Genomic DNA, 26,381 nt, shown 5'->3' on the forward strand with positions numbered 1-26,381 from the left:
AGATGAGGTTAACCATACAATCTACAACACAAAAATTATTGGTGCTCACAGATTCATAAGTAAAATCACGACATAAAAATACAAACAGAACCAATACAGGAGAATATTTATCCCCAAGAGATTAAAATGGCCATGGCACTCACATGGCTTCAACAATAGTTGGGTATTTTTAGTTAATAAAATATCAAATATCAAATAGATCTTAATAAATACCTAAACTATAGCCACTATAAAGAAAAAATAAACTTCATTCACACAAACCAAAAGAAACACAACTAATTGGGCTTCACTCAAAGACACATAGATATTGAATAAAACATTTCACAAATCCAAATTTTTAGACAATCAACCCAAGCTCTAATTTTATTTTTTTAATAATTGTCTACTCAAACTACTATTCACTTATCTCATAAAACTGTATTGCATTATTATTATTATTTGAAAAACAGAGAAGAAGATAAGACAATGTTAGCAGCATATACATATGTATGTATACGTTTTAGTATTGTTATTATTATTTGAAACTCTTGTTTTAGTGTGTACAAATTATATTTAAAAAGAAAGTCACCGCCCCTACAAATGTGCACAGCAAGCAGGAAAATCAAAAAATAAAAAAAAACATAAATATATATTATTACATATATATGGTGTATTCATATATCCACTTGATATCTTTTTGATAATTTTGTGTAGTGATGAATGTTGATAATACTATAGTTTGTGCTAATATAACTAGTTTTACTCAGGGTTGTACTGCAACAGTGCTTCTGGTATGGACTGATGGTGCTGAAAATTTGTTTGCACAATGTGCAAATGTGGGGGACTCAGCATGTGTTATGAAGTACGTATCATGTTATTTTTGTCTTCCTTAAATATATCTCTGTAAAATTAAAATATCATGAACCAACCCAACCAGCAATAAAATTCAAATAAATCACAAACTCAGACAGAATAAACTTAAGCAATTGATGAAACACATTAACGCACACATGATCATGACAATGAACTTATGATGTTTTAATACAGTTTAGTAACTACTTTCACATATCATGTTACTTTTGTCTTCCTTAAATATATCTCTGTAAAATTATTATTGTTTAATACTTATTAGATGTGGTCCAAATATAATTATAGAAGTACCTACATTGTAATTTATACCAGCAGCATGATAATTTATACTGAATATGTTTAATTGTAGCAGTGCCAATGGGAAACCAATTAAGATGACGGAGGACCATAGAGTAGTTAGTCATACTGAAAGACTGAGAATGGAAGAAAGAGGAGAGCCACTGAGAGATGGGGAAACACGATTATGCGGTACTTAAACTTCATTTTTTTGTTTTTGGACTACCATAATCTTAAATAAAGAAGTAGTCACTTTTTGCCTCTTCTTCAGGCTTGAATCTTGCTCGGATGCTTGGAGACAAGTTTCTTAAAGAGCAAGATGCTCGGTTCAGTTTAGAACCATTTTATATATTGGCTCTAGTCTTTGTACTATTAGAAGGGATAATGGTTTTTGTACACAGTTATAGACAGACAGTTTCCTTCATGTTTATGTTTCTGGATCATAATTTTGATTCTATTTTCTAATATAAATTTCTAATTCTATTGTGACTATCAGTTTTTCTCTTTCTTTCCTTTGTGCCTAAATATAGTGAGGCTTGGACTCTACTTTGACTCTCAGATGATTCTCTTCTATGGATGAATATTCTGCTGAACTATAAAGGTGTGATTTAGTTTGGTTTTAGTATTTTAGCAGCTGACTATATAAGGTGTGATGCAACTGTAGTGGTCAAGATGTATATGAATTATAATGGGTTTCTTTTTATTAAATCCATAATAGTCTACTTATATGCACTGCAAATAACATATGCCCATGCATCAGAGCAATTACACTTGATAATTGAAATGATCTATTGCAACATCTAGGAACTACTATATAGGAAAAGTTTAAGCTGCTACATGTTGCAGTATCTGGTTATTCTAAAAATTACTAATACTATCTGTAGGAATTGGTTCGGTCAGCTATGCTGACCTGTTCATTTCTGTCACTAACAACTTAACTGTTTTACTCTTCTTAGTAATGTTAGTTAAGTATAATTGTCTATAAATAGACATTACATTGTACAGGTTACTTTTAATGACAATTTACATTGTATTAGCTCTGTAATCTTGTAAACAAATTGATATAGAAGGCTTTCAAGATTGTAATGTGGATTGATATTCAGCAATAAAGAAAGTGGCTATTTCATTCAAATTCTCTTCTTCTTCTCACCTCTGTTTTTTTATTTTCTCTGTCTAAAGTTCTATAAGATTATTCTTAAGCTATTTGATCAATTCTATTTGATTAAGGATTCACAACACTATCAGCAGAGATGATTATAGTCATAATCATTTTGATCCATTTGCACTCAATACTTGTTATGCACATGTATTGAAGATCAAGTTAAAGTTTGACCTAATGGGCCACACCGTTAATTGTTTTACGATGAGTAGTAGTTTGAGGAGTAAGAACCCACTGATGAGTATATAGAGAGAGAGAGATAAGACAAAAATATAATATTACTGAGAAAAGCTCCTATCTGTCCATACGAAATGGGGCTGAAAATGCAACTTATTCATTATCTTACTCCAAAGGTAACGATCTCAAAACCAAATTCCATGATACCAGTTCACTAACATTTTTTCTCTTCTCTTCATAGATTTTATTGGAAAAACAAACTGGAATACCATAAAATGTTTAGTTTCCTGGGATACAAACAGAACATTAAACTACCATGTGAAAATGACTTGTCTTGACCAGGGGAAAACTACAATAAAAAACTTCAGTTATTTGTATACTTTTTATATAGAAGAAATATATTTATTATGAGAATCTCTCTAATCTTTCTATTTAGTTATATAAATATTATATTCTTAATAATTTTTTTTTTTGATATAGTATTAATGTTTGTTTGTTTTGCATAATTTAATTGGGAATCGTATGAGTTATGATGATTTTTGTATATAAAGCTCGTTCTTAACTTTTTGTTTTTGTTTTGTGGTGTCAAATATCTATCTAAGCTGCTTTCGGAGCATCTCAAGCTCAGTCCATTTGTGGCTGTGCTTCCATATTGCTACAAGTTATTAAACCAGGGTGAGTTTAGGTTCTACAACAACATAGTTTTTAAGTTTGCCATTGTTACCCCACTTTTCCCATAAAGTTAAGGGAAATTCTGATTTTTGGGATACTTTTTAATCTTCTGTGCTCATGGGGTTTTGATAAGAGTTAATAACATGTGAATATTGGAGCCATTGTGTCTTAATGGTGTGTAAAAATAAGTTAGTGTTAAAATCATTACTGAGTTACTTTTCCCTTGGACATGAATGCACAGGTTCTTGTAAACTCAATTTTGTATTCTATTCTTTCTTTTCTTTAGGAATATTCTGTTGTATTTCTGTTGGCCAGAAATGATCAAATTAGTAACTACTAAGTTAGTTAATTGGTGTCAGCACAGCAAAGTCAAGACACACTTTGCTGCTGCATTTTTCATGTTTAAAAGTTTGAAATTATTGTTTTTTCCATTGGAAGTTCAATGAAGTGGCAAAGCAACTGTTTCTTTCTTTTCACTGAAAACAACAGCGTCAGATGTTTTCTCCCCATAATGGCTAACATTCTTGTAGAGTAAAGAGGAGAAATCTATCTAATGTTAAAAGGGGAAGTTTGCCTAAAAAATATGCATATTAAAGGTGTTATTATGTTTTTCATCGAGGTTTCAGAATTTTGTTGTCTATATCATGTGAGTTACAATACATCTTGAGAGGAGTAGTATAATTTTTTTGGGGTTATTACTAATTACATGTTGCCTAGAACCTGTATCATATTCCAATTGAGTTTTTTTTTTTTTTTTCCTTTTCTCATAAATAGTTCTTTTGTTAATGGGATGTTACTCTTTCTTTTGTATATGGTTTTTGATGTATATATTCAAACTAAAAAAATTTATGTACTGGCCTTGCACTAAAAAATGTTTTACATTTTATTACCCAAGTTTTTTAATTGCAAGAAGCTATTTTTATAATTATTCTAATACATTTCCCACATGGGTTTGGATTCTACTTTCAAATTTCTGTGAGTTTTTGAAGTTTATTAGATATACATCAAATAACTAACAGAAAATCAGAAAACATTTCAGCCATATTTATTAACCAACCATCAATCATTACCAATTCAAAATATTCAAACAACACACAAGTTTTCTTCCTTATCTCGCCGCAGCACACAAATTTCTCAGAACCTACTTCACTAAGACACACAAGTTCTCAACCTTCCGTTATCACTGCAGCACACAATAATAATAATCTCAGGACCTACTTCACTATGGATGAATATCTAAGATATTCAAACTCCTCTAACATTTGCAAAATATTTTAACAAAAATAAAAGAGAACATACCTCTTGCAAACTGCTACAAATAAAGTTCCTTCCAATTTGAAATCCAATGAAGCCACTAAAATGAAAGCAAAATTACATACCAATTAATAAACTATCAACATCATTCGACCTTTAATTAGGAGTCATCATTAAAAAAAATTACAACTCTTACAACCAAGAAACTATCCAAACCCACTATAGAGTCCTTGGAAACTAGAGCTCACAAAATAAAAAGAACAACAAAAAACTTAAATACAACGACAAGAGGCAGTAAAAGCAACAGAAAAACTAAATTGAGAAAGAAATAAATAGAAACAACCATTTACTTCTCACAGGGGAATGAAAAGTTAACTTTTTCTCTTTTGTACAATGCACCCAGACATTTACTTGAGCCGTGAATTATATAAATTTGACCCACAATAAAACTCTCCATTACATAAATTCGTCTAATAGCTAAGCTATGTTCATAAAGATAATTTAAAAAAAAGTGCTACAATATGAATTCTTTGATAATGAATAGGAAGCTAATTGCACGGAACAATTTTGCAGTGATCACAAGATGCATAACCAAGTTAAAATCGTCAACTTTTGATGTGGTAGTGATATAATGGTATTTCCTCACCCTTAATTTAAATAACTAAGAAAAAAATATGATAATTTAATGAGGTAACACTTTGGTGGTGATTGAACATGTCCAGGAAAACATGGGTGGAAGGAGAATCATATCCCAATTTATTAATAAGAAAAAAACTAGTCTTTGCTAGAAATTTATTTTGCATCTATCTTGTGTTTAATATAAGAAAATAAAACCTAATAAGTACTAAGAATTTGAATAAATGTTTATGACAAACAAAAGTTAGTTGTCATCGAGACAGTACCTGAGGCCTGAAGCATCAGACTGTAAAGAGGCCTCAATAGCAGCATCATTGTATTTTGTAACAGGAGAAATTATTGGCTGGGTCTTGGGTGGAGTAAAGAATGGTACGCTGCTCTCTTCTCGAGGTGGGAATTCAACTCCAGCAGCCTGTGATATATATTTATACATAGATTACTTAGAATACTTATAAAAGTGAGTTAAGAAATCAAAATAGGTTCCTTTCCAAATACTGTAGTAGCATATTAGCTATAAAAACTCTAAACAGAAAAAGGAACACATAGCAAATTATATATCTTAGTCTTTATGAAAGCAGGCATTTTTATTGAAACAGCATAGTTTCAACAAACATCACAGTTACAAGAAGAAAACCAATAACAGACCTTGAAGGGAAAAAAAAAACTCACCATTCTACTGGATAATCAATTCGAGCAATTTTTGAGATGAGCATAGCCAACATGAGAGTTTTCTGTATCAGACATATAAAGAGCATAGTAAAAGTGGATTCTTTCACTAAAATAATGTCACCTCTAAAATAACTATATAAAAGAAAATCTCATATGAAGAGTTAGGACTAGGGCTAGGATGATGAATCTTGAATGATATATGATGAGATAGATATATTTATATACATATATTTAGAGAGAGAGAAAGAGACCATGTTCCATTTGTAAAAAAAAAGAAGTAAGGGAAACAAACAACCAACGGCTAACAACAAGCCTCAAAAAAGGATGAACTACAATGCTTTTTTTTTTATCAAGAAGAAAGGATGAACTTCATTAATCAAACAAGCAAAGATAGGCACTAAACCAACTCAAACAACCAATGGCTAACAGCAAGCCTCAAAAAACAACTCACAGCAAGCTAAAAGAAAAACCAATACAGGGAAAAACAGAGCAGAACACTAAACAATTACATAGTGAACTGAGCTAGTAAACGATTATCCTGGGCAGAAAGTTTCTTTTTTCTAATAATGATAAGCCTATGATGCAATAAATGTTTAACTTCAGCAGCTAAACTAGAAGCAGACTGTAACGTCCTACGTTTTCGGGTACCTTTAAACGACTCGGGTCGGGATTTTTCCCCCGGGTTAAGAATATTATTTTAAATAATATTATATTTTTTTTGTAAGTATTCCATGAGTTATTGCTAGCCAAAATATGAATTTTGTGATTTTAAAAGTCAAGATAAGACTTTCGGTCCTAGACCGACACAAAAACCCTGATCGGGTAAAAATCTCGGAAAATAAAATGAAAAATCATGGCAATTATATTTTGGGCATAAAATACATTCATAAAAGTTAAAGTTTGGTAAAAAAATAATAAACCTAAAAGAAAATGGAAATTTTAAGGCATTTTGTGTTAAATGCTTAATTTTGCCGAAATGGGGAATTTTATTATGTGATTAATTATGTGATTAATTAATTAAATTTTATTATGTGATTAATTAAATTAAATGTGAGAGACATTTAATTTAATTAATTAATGTTAAGTTTGGTGATTAAAAATTAATAAGAGTGAAAAAGGTGTCAAAAGCCAATTTGGACTTTTCTTCTTATGAAACATTTATTAACCTTTATAAAAAAAAAAACTTATATATAACATAGATAAAATGAAAAGGGTGGCCGGCCATGTGGTATTTTAGAGTTGTGTGAACCCAATTTTATAAAGATAAAATCTCATTTAATTAAGAAGTCAAGTGGGCAAGTGGGTAGAAAAGCACTCAAGTATTTTGTGATATTTTGAAGAGTTTTGTGAGCAATTCTAACCCTAAGAACCGACCACTCTCCCTCTCTCATTCACTATCATCTTTTTTGAAAACTCTCTCAAAGTTTTCTCTCAATATTCACCCTCAAGAACACCAAGGAAACTTGGAGGCTAAGTCTTTGTCTAGGGAGGGTTTTCCTTAAGGTAATGTTTCATTAATCTAGACTTTTGTAAAGTTTTAAGCATAGATTTTCAAATAGCTAATTAACTATATTGTTGGGGGAAGTTGGTTAGGGTTTTTGAAAGGTTTTGAAGGATTCAAAGCTAATAGGAAGGTCCAAACCTTAAGCAAGAACACCAAAAAGGTAAAAAGTTTACTTTTGATGATTTTGTTGTAGGGTTTTTAGTTTTAAGCATTATTTTGTATATTTAATGCTTAAAGTTTCTTGTTGGTGATGTAATAAGGTTATGGTAGTTGTTTAATAATTTTTCTGATGCATGTGTATTGATTTTTGAAAATGGGAACCAAAACCCCCAAGGGTTTTGTAGGATACCCTAAAACAAAACATGTTTTGAGCTGTGACTTCCAAGGGGTCAAACAGCCACTGTATATTGATTTTGTAAAATTAAATTGTACAGTGATGTTGTTGAGATTGAGTACATGAAATTGAGCTTTTGAAACACTAAAAAATATTTAGAAATGAGTAAGTTATGGTATTTCAAAGTTTAGGTAAAAAAACTGTTTTTTTTTCGTATTCTTATTTTCGGAACCAAGTTTGGACAGCCACTGTATAGGGAAAATGAACCCAGTTTTTTCTAAAATTTTGTGGACATATTACTGGCATAACCTATTATTCCACTGTAAAATTTGGTAAGAAAATATTGAACGGTTTGAAAGTTATTAACTGTCAAAGTTTGGAAAAAATAAGGACTTGAAAATAAGGCATTTTTACCTCATTGTTGGAAAATGATTTCACCAATCAAAAATGCTCATTTTTACCTAAGATTTTACAAAGACCTAAATGGCATAACAAAAATGTAATTGGGAAATTTTTGTAACAATTGGGTAAGTAAATTTCAAGTTATGAACTAACAAAATATGTAGTTAAAAATGTGAAAAATAGGCTTTTCACACTTAGTGTAAAATTGAGATTTTGGAACATAAGGTAAAAAGTAAAATTTTGCTTATTTCAATATATAAATTGGTAAGTCTTGAAAACATATTTTCACTAAAATTACCCCTTTGGGTTTAAATGAATTATTTTTATTTAAGAGTTTTTATTCTTTCTAAAAATAAGAGATTTAATTTATTAATAGTTAATAAATTAAAAGAGGGTTTAAAACCCTATATTTTGAGAAAATAATTAAATGAATTATTTTTCTAGTGAGTAAAATTGATTAATTGATTTTGGAAAATTAATTAGTCAAGATGAGAAATTTTTAACGATTTTCCTAATTAAGACAAATTAGGCAATTTTCTTAAAACAGTTTTTAGATATTAAAACCTTAAGAAAAATAAAAGGAAAATTTAAGAGTTTATTTTCTTTAAAAATAATTAAGGAATTTATTAGTATTTTCTGGATATAATACCGGCTAAAATCTTACATATTTTAACCGACTAGTCGAAAGTGCGGGTTAATAGTGATATCTTGAAAGAATAAGATTTTTAGCGGATTGTGGGAAAATACCATTGTGATACCCGAGCCTAGGTATCGAGACCTTAGGATAGGTCTCCCCGAGACTTAGGGTTTAGTCTCGAATATTTTGTATGACTTTCCTTAATAGATTTAAAACCAAATAAGGTTTATAAATCCTTACAAATGACTTTTATTAAAATGACCAAACTGCCCAAAATAATGATAATGAATTATGAGTGCCATAATTAATCCGAGTATACTGTATGGATAACTACAGTATTGGCTAAGCGTAACTGGACTGAATATTGGAGGGTGAAAACCTGCTGAGCGCTAAGGACTCCAAGTAAGTCAACTTTTATTGTATGGCTGCAACATGAAACAATTATTGTATTGTATGTTAGTATAGGGATACATGCACATATATACCTTATCGTAGAAAGTTGCTTAGAGACGTTAATCTAGTGGGTGCTGAGTTAGAAAATATGAACGGTAGATGTCCGTCATACCCTAGACGGTTGATCCCCGTCACACTGCTTGATTTTATTTATGTCCGGCTCATTACCGCGACGAGTGGCCATGAGATGAGGATAAGCTGGTTAAACCTAGGGGCATCAAAATAAATGGGACCTAGGGGCCCTCATGCTTACTTAATCATTGGACGGTTAGAATCCGAGCAAGTGCTCTGATAAGTTATTCCCGGATAGCAGCCGTGAATATTGGCCATTCAGTGAGAGTGCCTAGAGATACTAGGGGTTGCCAAGATTGAGTGAGGCTAAACACCCTAGGGGAAACTGCTCACCAGTACCACTGATTAACATAGAAGTCTCCGTAAAACCGTGTAAATTGGATTACACTCTTGGATAAGTAGCGATGCCCTAGGTAACACGATAGTTACCCTTGATGAGAATATTTATTGGCTAGATCTTAGTGTGGAGACTCGGTTCTCTTTTACAGATTAGCAATTATGTTGGAGGGCGCGTTACGCCTGAATTGTTGGAAATTGTAGAACGTTGGTCTCGAATTATATTGTGATATAATATATCTGCTTGCTCTGGGATGTTCTGAGTGCAGGGATATATTTGTTGATAAGATATAGTTGTGATATAATATATCTGCTTCCTCTGGGATTTTCTGAGTGCAGGGATATAATTGTTGATAAGATATAGTTGTGATATAATATATCTGCTTGTTTTGGGATTTTTTCTGAGTGCAAGATTTTTATCTAATTATGAATTAATTTATCCTTGGTTATCAGGCATGACCATAAGTTTTCCAGGACGCTTTAGCGTTCTTGAAATTGATTGTGTAGGGTCTGGAACCCTAATTCTCTATATGCTTTGTTGATCTTACTAAGCGTTTTCACTTACCTAGTTGTTTCATGTTGTAGGTAAGAGCAAGGGCAAGGCAGAGCAGTGAGCGCTGGAGTCTTCCTTGCAAATGTACATGTGGACCGACCTTTTGGAAAGCCGTTTCATTTTTGGAAATGTTGTGTAATTTTCTTAAACTAGGCTCACTCTATTCTTTATAAAACATGTTTGTAATTAAATGTTAAGTATGGCCATACGACTTTTTAAAAAGTTTTTTATTTCTATGGGTTTTTGAGACATTTTGTTAAATGAAAACATTTATATTTCCGCATTATCGAGTCTTGAAAATCCGGGTTGTTATACAGAACGAGAGCAATGATAAAAAACACAGCCATTTCAATTCCTCCAAATGCAGTACACTACAGCAGCTAACAACATAATATATATATGTGACAGTAATCCATTGTTTCTGCTAGAAATCCAATCTCTCCATTTGTTCTTTGCCTGTTCATTGCTTTTACTAAATCACATACTCGCATAAAAGGATTGCCTTATATATGAAAATTAAAGTACTTTTCCACTGAATGGATAAGGGAAGCTTTGGGACAACCTTACAGTGAGGACACAGAAAGGTGAAGACAACCATACTGTTGAGATTAGCGTACTCTAATTTTTGAAGAGCATAAAAAGCATAAAAACATAAAACAAAACTAGTGGCAGAGCATAAAAAATACCACTAACAGGAGCCTGAAACAGAGATCAAAATGTAGCTGCAGGCAAGCTGTAAACAAAAGCAAACCCTACAAGCAAACAAAATTAACAGAAAACAGATGGAAATACTGAATACACCATAACAAAAGGAAATACTCATCATTTAAATGTCGCAATCTAAAAAAATAGGGGACCGCCATTGATTAAACAAGAAAAGTCTGTCGCTCCTATGAGGGAAAAAAAATCAAAAGACAAGAGAGAGAGAGAGAGAGATTTAGAAGAGATACGTACCATCGAGCCTACACCTCGCCTTTCCAAGCCCTGCCACCATCAAACCTCACAGCCACTGGTGCACCTACAAAACAGAAAGAAATAAGCATAGCTAAGTGTCTAAGTCATTTGTAATTTATATTATGCACCCAAAAGCAAGCAATTTCTTCCACATCAATAAATTTATTGTCAAAAGCATTCTATAAATGAATAATAAATGATAGTATTCTCCATGAAACTAGAAAAGACTCAGATCATAACATTACATTATAATCAGAAAGATGCTACTTTAGAAGACCATGAGAATCAATGGCTAGTTAATTACTTCTGATTTCAATTAAAAATGCATTCAAGCACAATAAAAGTTAAAGAAACCAACACTACTCAAGGCCACCAATTATAAAACTTTCAATAAGGTTAATGTAAGATCTGGCTGATCAAATTCAATATAATTGAATATGTATGCAAACCGCACCAAATGAATCCCTCCCTACACATATTTACACACTGAAAGAATACGTGCGAGGTTTACTAACTAAAACAACTAAAATCCTAAGATACATGTCAAATCCAATGCTATAAACAAACTCTTATTTCTTTACAATCTCTAATAATAACAGAAGTACAACCTGATGAACTGTTAAGCAGCATTCTTTACAAGCTCAAGCCATCATAATGTGGTAGCATGACAGCCAATACGTGTATATTTAGATCAGTTTCATCTGCCTCACAGACCATCTTGTAAAATTCTGTCAAAAACAGAGAAAAATTTGACATAAAAATATAGCAAAACATAGATGAACCCTAACAGAACATACCTAATAACATAAATACACGCAAATAGATTATAAATACATTTTTGATTGTTCAAGAAAATCAATTATATTTGTTCACCAATTAATACATAATAAAATTGATAATAAAAAAATGTCAAAAGAACAGAGAAAACAACATCAATACTATTATCTCTCACATAATTCAAACTCAAAACAGAACCATTAATAGCTAATTTATTTTAAGAATTAACTACAAGCACCAAATGAAACCAAAACTGTAATAGCTCCAAATACATTAGTATTACAAATAGGAAAAAGATTATTCAAAGTTCACAAAATTGAAAATTCCTAACAAAAGAGGGGAAACTAAAATAAATAAATAAACTTATCTTTTATCAGAGGGTAATCAAATACAAAATAAAAGGCTATGAAACTAACCAAAGCTACATTATCAAAAGCTATGAAACTATCAGCTTTCATAAACCCAATACAAAATATATTTTACATCATCAAGTTGTAATCTTTGCTTGATCAATCCCAAACAAACAATAATTCCATAAAGGGGAGAAACAGAGAACTAACATAGATATTAAAAATGATAGGTTCATATACAGTAGCTTTACCACCATGGACTATCTTGACTCTTGAGACCAATTTTATTCCCATATAAGCCTTTCAATGAATACTAATAATAGCCGAGTAGAAAAGAAAATGCAGAGAACACCTCTTTGATTAAACAGATCAACAATCAAATTCAACAAGAGTGGGATGGAGTGAAGAAAAGAGAAGCCCTTAGATGGTTTAGCAGCAAAAACTCATATCAAAACAAATGTAGATTGCTTTATTTATTATCACCTATTAGAACAGTTCATGTATATGCATAGCTAAGAAAATACATTATATATTATCTTAATCAATAAAGAAAATCAGTAGAACAAGAAACCTTATGACTACAATTAAAACGTAACTGAACATGTTATATATGCAGCAATTATATACAATCACTATTGTAAACATCACAACTACAGATGAAGTCCTAAACCTTAAAAGGAATAATCACAAGACATTGCATCAACTTATAAAAAAGAAAATGCTAACATTACTTGTACACGTATATTCCATAAAAAAATTAAAAAAAAAAAGGTACATGGGACAAGAATAAACCACCACCCCACAAGAGAACCCTATTGGCATCCTCAAACTAATTACTACGAACCAATTCCTCTGCCACAACTAAGTATGCATAAATCATACTAAAGCCCCATCAATATTAGTTTTCAAATTCTCTTATAACATAAAATATAGTTTTCAATACATTTAAGTTATTTACCATATCAATCTATGCAAATAATAAGATTTTTGAACAATTTTAAATCTAACACGCATCTTTAAATAAAACTCACTTGCTAGAATGCTGCTAAGACTCTTCTCAACTGCTTTTCCAAGAATATCATTGTTTGCATAATCCATTTCCACTCTTTTCATCTCCCAAAATCTATTTTAAAAATAATAAGAAAAAATAAATCATTCCTTTTAAATCGAAGTCAATAATATTAAGTGAACTGATCTAAAAGCATGTTGCTTCATGCATTTTAATTTCTCATTAAGACCTGGCTAAAAGCAATCAATACAAAATATTATATAACCACTATGTCAAAAAGCAATCAGTTGAATATTTATATTAGATGAAATTAACGCATCTGTTGTGTCATCTGCCTCAGAAAAAGCAGCTCCAGCAAAAGTTTCTGTCAAGCCATATCCTTGGCCAATAGGAGCCCTATTTAAGCATAATCAACCAAAAAGAAAAGTATGCAATAATAAGCAATAGATACACATGAAATGAAAAATAACACGACCCATTGCAAGAATTTCACAGTGCATAGTTAGTCTAGCATGGAACTAAATATGGAAGTATTAGCATCTAAATGAATTTGGACGAGTGATTGCGTGCATATAAGTATGACATATAACTTCACATGTGGACACACTAATCTAGTATAGTTTGCAATCCAAAAATTTAACATTTTAATCGTATTAAATAACAAGGTTAAACCTCAAATTCAATTATTGTAAATCTGAAGAATATGAAATAATTACCCCATGCAGATATTGACATCTTTGCTATTTAGTTTTGGAATGAGTGTTATAACTACTGCACCCTAGACAGTCACACCAAAAAATGTCATCATGCAATCTTGGACATTACAAATTAATTGCTCAAGTTTCAATACTTTCAGAAGATGACTGAACAAGTATTCAATTCAGAATATATACTTGTAAAGAAGAACTCCAAATTACATTTTTACTTGAACTAAAATGTACAGTAATTATTCACTTCCAACCAAGTTTCTCAAAAGAAGCCTTCTTCAATGAATAAAGACAAACATATGGAATCATTACATATTGAAATTTTATTTTATCACTATTAATAGGAAAACCAATTTTGACCATTTTATTTAAATCTAACAGTCATAATAAATCACTTTATCGATAAAGCATCAATGTCAAATAAATAACAAATACCATTTTTCATACAAAAAATTGACCCCTGCCAATAGGGAAAACACCCCTACCGAACTAGCTCCCTATATATTTAGATAGATATTTATTCACACACATAGACAAATTAATATTAATATGCATGTTGCACTAATACAATGTATTTGTACAATCTAACATTCAATATACATTTGGATCAGTACTAACTATTGCTCAAGCAAGAGAACAGGAAACATAACAAAAGAAACAAATAGCAGGAAACCAACCTTTGGCAGACCTGTACTGCCACTTGTGTACATAACAACAGCAACTTCATTCTTAGAGGTTAGGCTTGGTGGAACGGGACATGTTTTACCAAGTCTCTCAACTTCAGAAAAGGACACAACTATCCAGCCGCTCATGCTTTCAGAATATCCAGTTTCTTTTGAAGTTCCATCTTCTTCAAAATAAATAACATTCTGAATCGTTTTGTCAAAAACTAAAGCCTCTCTTAAGCTTCAAATGAGAAATCTAGATAGAGTTTCATCACAAAGTATTAACATAAAGTACCTATTGACAAACAAATGATTACCCAGTCCCATTATAGTTGATCAGTAATGTTATCCGAAACTAAAATTTCTTTGCAGCTTTATAAGGAAATAGATCGAATTTCACCGCAAAGTCTTTTTACATAGCAACGAAAATTTCAATTTGTAGAATGTAGCTAGATATTGCTTAAGGTGTGTGTACCCCCAGCAAAAAAAAAATCAACTGGCAATACATTGCAATGAAATATTACAACTTGACACTTATATTAAGTCAATATTAAATGAGACTCAGCTCTTATCTCTTTGTAACATAGATCTATCAAAATTGAATTTCATATAACTTGTAGCTCTCAAATCATTTTGGTTATGTATAAATATTTACTGGAATCGTGGGAAGAAAACAAAATCCAATGTTATATCACTTACAACAACAATGGCAAACGAAAGAAATTATTTATTAAAAAAGAGGAAGAACAGACACACAAATTAAACCCCTTGTTGTCATTTTATATATACACATATATATAATACAAATATATAAAATATTGATCTTTGGTTGCCCACCTTTTGTTTTCTTAATAGTTAAATTACAAAAGCAGAACATGAAGGAATAAGAAAAGAATTGAGCTCCAACTACAACATTCAGCCAACAATTTGTATTATCAGGGATGAGAGAAACGAACCTGAGATAGTGGGCGTGAGGCAGAGAACTCGTGAGGTAGAGAAGCTCCAATCTAGAGCATGACTTCGTGAGGCAGAGAAAGAGCTCCACTCTGGAGCGAGTCTTCGTGAGGCAAAGATGAGTTGAGAAGACTTCGTGAGGTAGAGAGACAAGACGAGAGAGAGACTTCGTGAGGAGGAGAGGGCGGAGAGACGAGACGAGAGAGAGACTTCGTGAGGGCGGAGTGAGTCTTCGTGACTGAGGGCGGAGAGGGCGGAGTGAGTCTTCATGAGGGCGGAGAGGGCGGAGATGGAGGTTGAGAGAAATCTTTTGGGTAACTTAGATTTAGGGAATTTGGCAGATGAGACTAACAAAAAAAAAAATCATTTTGGAGCTTGAGTTTTATTCATATAGCGCCAAAATATGTCTTCCGTGTGTTTTTAATCCCCCACCAATAATAGCACTTCTAAATATATGCTATTCTTTAATGTAATATATACTATATATTGTTGTAGTGATGGTAACCTATCTTAATACTAGTAACCAAACTAGTATTAGGTTCAATAGGTAATAACAAGTCAATCAAGTGAATAGATAGTAGTACTCAAATTTTGTCCCATCTGAGATATGAGTACTAGTGTGTTACCAAAATGAGGGTTAAAACCGAAAGGTCTTTTAATAGAACTCAGTCTTGAAAAGACAAGTATTTTAGGGTAACAAAATACTGTAAGAGTTCTACCTATATAGATCTAGGGGTGGTGCCGCCCCTCATGAGAATTGGGAGTCATTCTCAAGAAAAGTCTATGAATGGAATGTGCACATGGCCATTAACGTTGCAAAAGTGAGACATTGAGGTCTCAAGTGAACATAGCAAAGGTGTGTGTGTTATCACCGGTTTGTTATCAAGGGATAGTGGTTCAATGCTTCGGCAAGCAAAATTTCAACAAACTTTGTGATAATTACACTAAGGTAAAATTCAAGTCGAAAGACATTTTACTTTATGCACCAATGCAAAGGTTTCTATAGAGAGTGATTATTTAATCAAGTGGAGGAATATTATATTTTAATATAATGTTTGATTGATTAAATAAGTGTTACAAAAAGTGATTATTTAATCTAGTGGGGCAATGTTATATTATTTCATATAATAAAATATTAGATTAAATAATGTGACAAAATGTGATTTGTCACACCTTGTAACATATTATTGAGAGTCACAAAATTGGACACATGTGTGTGTCCAAATGTGACATATTTTGGAGTTACAAATTTGTAACTCCCAAATATTACCCAATAATGTGTATATTATATGTTACACATTTGAGATTGGATTTCATAAAGCCATATGAGAAATGGCTGATAGAGATGTGATTTTAACTCCCATATTGTGTATGGAAGTTACAAAATCAAGTGGGAATAAATTGGAACGTTTTGGAAAAAACTGAAAAAATTTGTTGCTGAACTTGACTGAGCGCCGCAGCCCTAGTGGCTGACAACTTCTTTGAATTTTGGTTTTTATCCAATTTTGAACGTTTCCAACAGCCAAGTAACTCCCAAATCTCTATTTTAATTCCATAAAACATCCAATTAAACATTGGTAACAGCCATGGGGGTTGGTGGAATTTGAAATTCAAAGGGGTATCTCAAACTCTATCAATAGGAGCCTAATGCTTACTTGTATGAAACACCATTTTTCATCCACAAAGCACTTGGCTGAAAAATACACCAAAAGGCTTGATAATTCCAGAGAGCTATTTCCTAGAGAGATCCCTTAGTGCTTAGAGAATAGGGGGAAATAAGCTTTTGGACAAAGGTCTTGAACCTTGTTCAAGTTGGTGATCCCTACTACTCTACACTTTGGTTGTGTGAGAGTTTGTTTGTGTTTTAATTCTTTTGTTCTTCTTGTTCTTCTTATTTACTTGTATTGTTATAGTATTGAGTTTGTAATCTTCTTCTTCTACATCTTTTTATTTACTTGTATTTTGAGCAATTGAGTTGTAATACTTATTTAATCAATATTATCTTGTCCATTGTATTTTTGCATAGAGTTGTATTTGGTTTTTTCCATAATTCCATTGAGCAATAATATATATTTTCCTAACAGTATCCACCACACTAGCTAGAAAAGCCTATACAACTTCCTTGTAATAGGTCCCTAGTCCTCAATGCTGATATCATAGGAATGCGTGGTCCATGCATAATACCCACAAAAACAAAGGGGTCCTCACTCTCAGACTCAAAACTCACCATCTTCTTCCTGCAATCTATAGTGGCCTTGTATCTGACTAGCCAATCCATTCTCAAAATCATGTCAAAATCATGTATACCCAAATCAATCAAATCTACTGATAGTTCCCTACTATCCACCATCAGTGGAAGTGTTCTAATCCATCTCCTAGAAACTACCAGCTCCCCTATAGGCAGGATAGTCCCAAACCCCACAGTGTAATACTCCCTAGGCCTACACAATATATCAATCACTTTACTAGAAACAAATGAATGTGTAGCACCAGAGTCAATCAATATAGTATATGAAAAATCATCACTAGAAAGCTGACTTGTCACTACTGAGGGACTAGCCTCAGCCTCTGCCTGTGTCAAGGTGAACACTCGAGCTGGAGTCAAGCTATCCACCTTCCCTTGTTCTTCTTTCTTCAACGTCAAGCAATCTTTCTTAAGGTATCCAACCACCTCGCACAAGTATAAAGCCTTTGCCCGGCATTTTCCTAGATAGCTCCTCCATGACTCACCGCCTCCCTAGCGGCCACCTTCGGCACTCTGGCCCCTCCTCTCAGGATTAGCAGTGGTCGAGGTATCAAGGGTCTTCCTTTTCTGATAACTGAGGCCTTCGCACTACTAGACCCTATATATGGAGGAACTGCCCTGCGAGCATCACGTCTCGCAGCGTTCTCCCTCCAAATCTTGTTGTTCGCTTCCTCAGTAGTTAGGGCCTTCTCAACCACCTAGGCATAAGTCGTCTCCCCAGGTACTGATGTGATCCTTACATCTTGAACTATCATAGTATTAAGCCCTTGAATAAACCTGTCTTTTTTGGACGCATCTGTAGGCACTAAGTCTGGTGCAAACTTCGCTAGCCTATCAAACTTTAGGGCATACTCAGTAACTGTCATAATGCCCTTTACCAACCCTATGAACTCATTCACCTCTGCTGCCCTGATGGCAATGTTATAATATTTCTAGTTGAACAGATCTTTGAACCCATCCCAACTCATAGCAGAAACATCTCGAGATTGTGATGCCACCTCCCACCAAATACGGGCATCCTCTCTAAGCATATAGGTTGTATAGGCCACCCTGTCATTAACTTCCATCTTCATAAAATCCATGATGGAGGTGATCATGCTCACCCACTGTTCGGACTTCAATGGATCTGGTCGTCCCTCAAAGATTGGAGGATGTTGTCTTCTGAATCTTTCATAGAGTGGATCCCACCTGTTTCCAATCTCAGGTGAATCTGCTCTTCCTGACTCTGAATTCTAGCTTGCATATCAGCAAGCAAATGCTGTCGGTTCTCAGGGACTGGTGGATAGTTTTAGCCCTGCTCATCATCTCTAGCCTCGACCCTTGCGCCCGCTAGTCGTATTGATCACCTTGGATGCCAAACTATCCAAGTTTATCTACAATCAACAACTCGACAGTAAAGCGATGATGGCAGGTTAACATTCTTTCCATGGTCCTACATTGAAACTCAACCAACAGTATGGAATCAGGATGCAAACAATCATTTAAACAATTATTCACATACAATAGCAATGCTAATAAGCACGCCTTATCATTATCACATAGTAGTCAAGAGCGAGGCCCTATCAGTATATCTCATTCTCCAAATTAATTGTGTAAATAAAATATTTACATTTCATTTAAACATTTAAGCATATAATCACTTATATATAGTTACCAAACCCTGAGTCGAGCTTGTCTTTAGCGGCGAGTGTACATGCCCAACCAGTCTTCACGAACCATTAAAACTAGATGGCTTTAATACCATCGTGCCCAAATAAATTAGGGATCTTGGGGTGGAGTGTACATCGTATATAAATTAGGGATCTTGGGGAAAACTGGACCAACCATGAGTTGGAGAGATCTTGGGGTGGAGTGTACATCGTCAGCTGCTCGACCGCCACGACCAAGGGAATTTACAAGAATTAGAATGATAAACTGTGTTTTGTTGTTAGACTGGCTTTTGTTGTATCAAACTTTGAGGGTTGTTTTCCGCCATGTAAATACTATTTTTGGGATCCCATGTATTAAACACTTGTTTTAATAAAAAAAATTAACTGTTTACGATCAAAATATTTTAACCCTACCATGTCAGTTGTCTTTAGATAACACATTTATGTTCAAACAACCTTATTAGCAGGTCTCGCACTATTTTAAACACAGAGTGTAATGGTCTTGGTTATACAGGGCGTTACAATAAAGATGGACTTACATTGCTTGCTAAATCTGTCCTTGATTTCTCTTATTGGTGGCTTGCTTTTCAACATGTTGTGTTTGTTATTAATAGGCTTCCCACACCTATTCTTCATGATGAATCTCCTTATGAGTGATTATTTCATTGGCCACCTCAGCATGAGCTTTTCAAGAAATTTGGATGTCCTTGTTATCCACATCTACGACCATACAACAAACATAAGTTGGACTATATAACTGATCAGGGTATCTTTGTTGGCTACTCACCTCAACATAAGGCTATCTTTGTGAACACAGCTCGGGCAAGGTGTACATAGCTCGCAATGTCATTTTTAATGAATAATTATTTCTAACTTTTGTCAAAACTGATGATATTCAGCTTCCGATTTCTGAAAACTCAGTTTTTTCCTCTGCTACATTCACTACTGCATTAGTTTTCTTAGCTTCTAGTGCTCCCTCTATATCTCCAAGTGAGGTTCCATTACCAACACTAGTTACAACCTCTGCTACACCTTCTTCTAACCAACCAAATGACCAACCAGATCCACAAAATATTCCCTCCTTTAACCCTTTATCTGCTGCCAACCCAACCTCCTCAACATCTATACACGAAACTTCTCAATCAAACTAGCTGCCAAACACCATGTACACCATCCCACCAGTTCCACAAATCACTTCCACAACAAACCCTTTACATCTAGCTCCCACTAATGCTCACCATATGACCACAAGAGCCAATGATTGTATTCGCAAACCTAAAGCCTATTCAGCCACAAATTACCCTTTACCCGAGTCTCTTTTACCAAAAGAACCAACCTCAATAAAGAAATCACTAGCTGATTCCCAATGGTTAGACTCTATGCATAGTGAATATGATGCACTTATCAAAAATGGTACATGGACTTTGGTCCCTTATGAGCCACACATGCATCTTGTTGGAAACAAGTGGGTATATTGAGTAATAATTATGCCCGATGGTACTTTGGAAAAGTATAAGTCTCAGCTGGTTGCTAAAGGATATTTTCAAAATCTTGGCATCGATTATACTGAGACCTTTACTCCAGTAGTTAAGCCAGCCACAGTTACAGTTGTATTGGTTGTCTCACTCAGCTGGCAAGTCACTCAACTGGATGCCTCTTAAATGGCACATTAGAAGAAATAATATTCATGCATTAGCCTCCAGATTTTGAGGGTGAATCCAAGCCTAATCATGTGTGTAAACTTACAAAAGCTTTATATGGTTTGAAACAGGCTCCACGTGTCTGGAATGACAAGCTCAAACAGACCTTATACAGTAAAGGTTTCACTGCCTCAAGGTCAGTCAATTCCTTGTTTATTCATGGTTCAGATGAGACACTAATCATTCTTATTGTCTACGTGGATGACATTTTGATAACTGGTCTGAATCCAAAGCTTCTCTCTCAGCTTATTTATGATCTCAACAAAGAATTTTTTGTGAAAACTTTAGGACCTTTATAGTATTTTCTTGGGGTTGAGATATCTTGAACATCATCTAGTATGTATCTTTCCCAGTTCAAATATGTTACTGATTTACTCACTAAAATACATATGGAAGGGGCTAAGCCGAGCTCAAATCCTACTAGTTCAGCTCATAAATTGACTTTAACAGCTGATGATCAATTTGCTGATTATACCCTTTATAGAAGTCTTTAGGTGCTCTCTAATACCTCACTTTGACTAGACCTGATGTTGCAGTCATTATGAATAAATGAAGTCTGTTTATTCATGCACCTACTACTTTACATTGGGAAGCTTGCAAAAGGCTATTGAGGTATCTAAAAGGGTCAATACATGAGGGGTTGCTTCAACGACCTACTCCACAACTTACTCTTCAAGCCTACTTTGATGCGAATTGGGCTAGTTGCCCAAATCACTGAAGATCCACAGGTGGATATGCAAGGTTCTTGGGCGAAAATCTGAAAATAGGTCTAAGCATATTGAAATAGACCTCAATTTTTTTCGAGATCAGTTCCTGGCTAAGCAACTTGAAGTTCGTTATGTCCCTTTTATAGATCAAGTTGTTGACATTTTGACTAAGCCACCACTACTAGAAATATAGGCTTTTATTACTTCGTTTTTTACACATAGAATATAAAAAAGCTGAAGTAAAAGCCTTTCAATGGGTTTTTACTTCGCTTTTGGGAATGGTAGTACATAAAAAAAAGGCTATTACTTCGGTTTCTTAAAAAAAACAAAGTTAAAATAGAAAATGGACAAGGGCCATCTTTGGTTTGCACACTATATTGGGGCTTTTCACTTCGATTTTTATGAAAAAACCGAAGGGAAAAGTGGAGCAAACCAAACGCGGCCCTGAAGGCTTTTACTTCAGTTCTTATATAAAAATTGAAGTAGAAAGGATACTTTCTACTTCGGTTCTTATATAAAAACCAAAGTAGAAATGGTACTTTCTACTTCGGTTCCTATACAAAAACCGAAGTAGAAAATCTCAAACGCCAAACCCAGAAAACCTCCATTGTTGTCGTACTCCCACGAGGGTTTCACTAAATATACCCTTTATTTTATGTTTTTTTTACCATTTGAAAACATTTTTCTTACTTAAAAACAGAAATATTAGTTCCATTTTTATTTTTGAGGGAGAAAATAAAGACTTTGGGTGTGGGTATTTTTAGGGTTCGAAAATTGGTATTGTTATTGGACTTTGACTGGTTTTCTTACATTAAAATAAGTTCTTGAGCTTCAAAAAGGTATTAATCACTAAATCTTTGTTTGTATGAATTTTTTTATTTTTTATATTATTTTCATATTTTTTTCTTATAGATATAATGTGTTTATTATGTATAGGTTTTAGAGTTGATAATATTGATTTAGAGGAAATTTTGAGCATCAAAGAAGGTTTGTTACCTTAAAACTTTGTTTGTGTTAATTTTTTTTATATTATTCCCAATTTAATACTTATATTTTAGTATATTTGTGTTATATATTTTTTTATTTATTTTGTTATTTTATATAATATTATTAATTATATATATATTAGTAAAATTTAATAATTGTTGTGACTTGGTATTTAAATTTCTAAACATAGCTTCAATAGGTAATGTTGTTGCCAATGTTAGAACTTGAAATGTTTGGATTATTAGTGACATTTGTTTTTTATTTTCTATAACTAGCTAGCTTGATATGTTGTTTGATGATTATGTAACTTGTTTAATTAATTATGTAATTGATTTTTATTTTTTTTGTTTAAGCTTTTTAGTAGGGTTGTTGATTTAGTTGCCAATTTGATATTGATTTTGGGTGACTTCAAGAGTAATATTGGAGGTGAGTGATCTTTAAATTTTGTTTATTACTATTGCAATATTTATTTATAAAATTAGAGTTAAATCATGAATGTTTTACTTTAGTGAAGTAGATTCTGGGAAATTGTTTGTTGGCGGTGATATAAGGATGGAATTATGTATGTTGATTTTGTGTTTGTTTGTGTTGAATTTATATATAACTATAAAATTGGTATATACTACAAAAACAAAAGAAACTCTGCCAATATTTTATAGATTTTATTAATTGTTTTCCTTTTTCAATTCGCACACTATGTCAAGATATTTTGTGTGTTATTTACAGGATTTTAAAATTTTGGAGATGTTAAAATGCAGTTGTTATGCTGCTGAAATTTTGTTAGACTTAGGAAAATTTAATAATTAAACTTCAATTATGTTTGATGTCCTAGAAAAAAAAACTAGGAGTGGAAGATGTAGATGGATATGAAATTTGGATAAGAGCACGGGAAATGAAGAAGACTCTTGTCGAAGATAGTTTGGACAACAAAATTGAAGAAAGAGTTGTAAGTGTTTTAAAGCAAAGTAGGAATATTTTTTAAGTGTTGTTACAAGTTACTAATTTAATCTATCATTGGTTTGTTTCGTAGAATGAACTAAATGACAAAGTTACTAGTAGTCAAATTGTCGCCAAGGGTTGGCAGGACATCTTGCCAATCCAACAAGAGTAGTTAAGCCGATTGATGACTTAAATTTATTAGTAAGACTATTTTGTTTATACATACATTTAGTTTTATGTGAATGTATATATAAATGTTTAGGCTATTTTACTTAATTACAATTATGTGAATGTATATATGAATGATTAGGTTATTCAACTTAACAATTATGTGAATGTATAAATATTTAATTTTATAAGTATTTTAATTCTAAGTGTATAAATTTTGTGATTTTTATTTCTGTTATAAATTAAATGAAAATAAACCAATTCCAATTGAAAAAATATATATAACTATAAATTCATATAATTAGACTCTTTAAAAAAAATTAGAGCAAAAAAAAATATATATAAATAGAATTGGGTCATTTAAAAATAATTAGAAATAATTATTAAAAAAATGGGGGTGGGGGCTTTCTACTTTGGTTATTATGTAAAAACCGAAGTAGAAACTCCACTTTCTACTTTTGTTTTTACATAATAACCGAAGTAGAAAGTGTCCTGCAAGGAAGCGTACCCCACTTTCTACTTCGGTTATTATGTAAAAACCAAAGTAAAATCCCCACTTTCTACTTCGATTTTTACATAATAACCGAAGTAGAAAGCTTATTTTTTACTTCGGTTTTTAACTACTTTTTATTTCGCTCCGAACTACTGCGGTTGCAAATTTTAGCGAAAACCGAAGTAAATCGATTTGTGTACTTAAACTCCAAGCTTAAAGTGTGTTCTACACCCTTTCGCTTGAGGAGGGATGATGAGTTAATACACTGTTCCAGTTAGTTAGTTTGCCAACTAATTGTTGTAACAACTTGTTGTCATTTTTACTATTCTTGATCTTGTAAAAGCTTAACAGAATGTACACTCCTTCTATAAATACAATCTAAGTCTCTAGGCTCAACAACTTTTTGCAAGCCTTTGAGACACTTTCTCTTAATTGAATTTTACAATTGATAAGTTCCTTTAGAGATCGTATAAGATTTTAAAATATGAGACATATTAATTAAAATTTATAATAGTTAATTAATTAATATTTAAATTTAAAAAACTAAGACAAATATAATTTAGTAATATTTTTGTTTTATATCGTTCTTTCTTGTATACAATACTACAATATTGTAAGTGTATCTTCTCAATAGAGATTTCAGATTGTTACTTGTTTCTCTTAAGATTCGTTCGAGCCATAAACATATAACGCTCAATTTTTGTTGAAGATATAAAATGCATGCCTAATTAAGACATGTCATCGAATAAAATCAGATTACCGTCGAGAGAATGGGGAATTGTTGAACCAAAAGACAGAAAACATATATTGGCACAATGCTCGTCCATAAAGTATTCTAATGACATGCCACAACAAGGAAAATGGGCTTTTACTTCGGTTTTTAAGCTTATTTACTTCGGTTTTCGCTAAAATTCGCAACCGTAGTAGTTAAGAGCGAAGTAAAAAGTAGTTAAAAACCGAAGTAGAATCCCTACTTTCTACTTCGGTTTTTACATAATAACCGAAGTAAAAAGTGGTGCACGCATCCACCCTGGGCACTTTCTACTTCGGTTTTTAGGTAAAAACCGAAGTAAAAGGGCACTTTCCACTTCGGTTTTTACCTAAAAACCAAAGTAGAAAGTACCCCGCTTTTTTTTAATATATATTTCTGATTATTTTTAAATGGCTGAATTCTATTTATATATATATATTGGCCTAACTTCATTTCAATGGTCTAATTAATATATATATATATATATATATTTTGGCCTAATTCTTTTTCAACGGTCTAATTATATGAATTTACAGTTATATATATTTTTACAATTGGAATTGGTTAAGAATTTTTTTTGAATGAAAATATGATAACTTTCATTAATTAAAAATGTCATACAAAAGCATATAAAACACAAGTACTTAAGTAAGATAGTTAGCCTTAACATTAATACATTTACAAAAAACTAAACTTACAAATAAACGAACTTATAAACAAAATAGACTTACTGATAAATGTATGTCATCAATTGACCTAACCATTCGTGTTGGATTGGCAAGAGGTCTGCAATATCACAATATTGCTTCTTCCCATCAAACTGTAAAATTAATAAATATAAATTAATTTTATAGATTATTGATACAAAAATAAGTTATAAAAAATGAACTTACTTTTTCTTTTAAGGTTTTTATTGCATTTGATGCCCGAACAAGATCTCTAATGTACTTCAACACATAAAAGCCACATTCATGATTTTATGGTTGTCTTGGACATGAAACATTGAATATCTTTGTAGGATTGCCGAGTAATTCATTGGAAGAAGCCTTATAATATGCACTATTTAAAAAGAAAGTTAACAAAAGTTATTAAAATGTAGTAACATGTAATAGTTGTTGCATATTAAGAAATATTTTAAAAAATTTAAAACTTACCTCATTATCATTGAATCAATTTCTTCAGGACATTTGTGTGCTTTCAGTGGATCCAAGAACACGATTTTTCCTTTTGGCATAGCAATCACCAACATCCAATGTTCCCTAAAATAAGAAGCGTGTTAAGTAAAATAATTAAATTTTTAATATATGAATAATCAAATAAGAAAAGTTTACACTATTTCTTAC

At 32.4% G+C, this 26,381-nt stretch overlaps 1 protein-coding gene across 1 annotated transcript in view; it reads left to right on the top strand.

Annotated features, from left to right (window-relative positions):
- The first annotated feature begins 20,456 nt into the window (after positions 1-20,456).
- LOC133814647 (exopolygalacturonase-like) overlaps positions 20,457-26,381 on the top strand; it is a 39,141-nt gene continuing 33,216 nt past the window's right edge. Inside the window, exons 1-2 of the mRNA XM_062247581.1 lie at positions 20,457-20,758; positions 21,065-21,129. Coding sequence (XP_062103565.1) covers positions 20,457-20,758; positions 21,065-21,129 — 367 coding nt within the window. The remainder of the gene's footprint in view (positions 20,759-21,064; positions 21,130-26,381) is intronic.

This window comes from Humulus lupulus, chromosome 2, assembly GCF_963169125.1.
Source record: "Humulus lupulus chromosome 2, drHumLupu1.1, whole genome shotgun sequence".
In the NCBI taxonomy this organism is placed as follows: domain Eukaryota; kingdom Viridiplantae; phylum Streptophyta; class Magnoliopsida; order Rosales; family Cannabaceae; genus Humulus; species Humulus lupulus.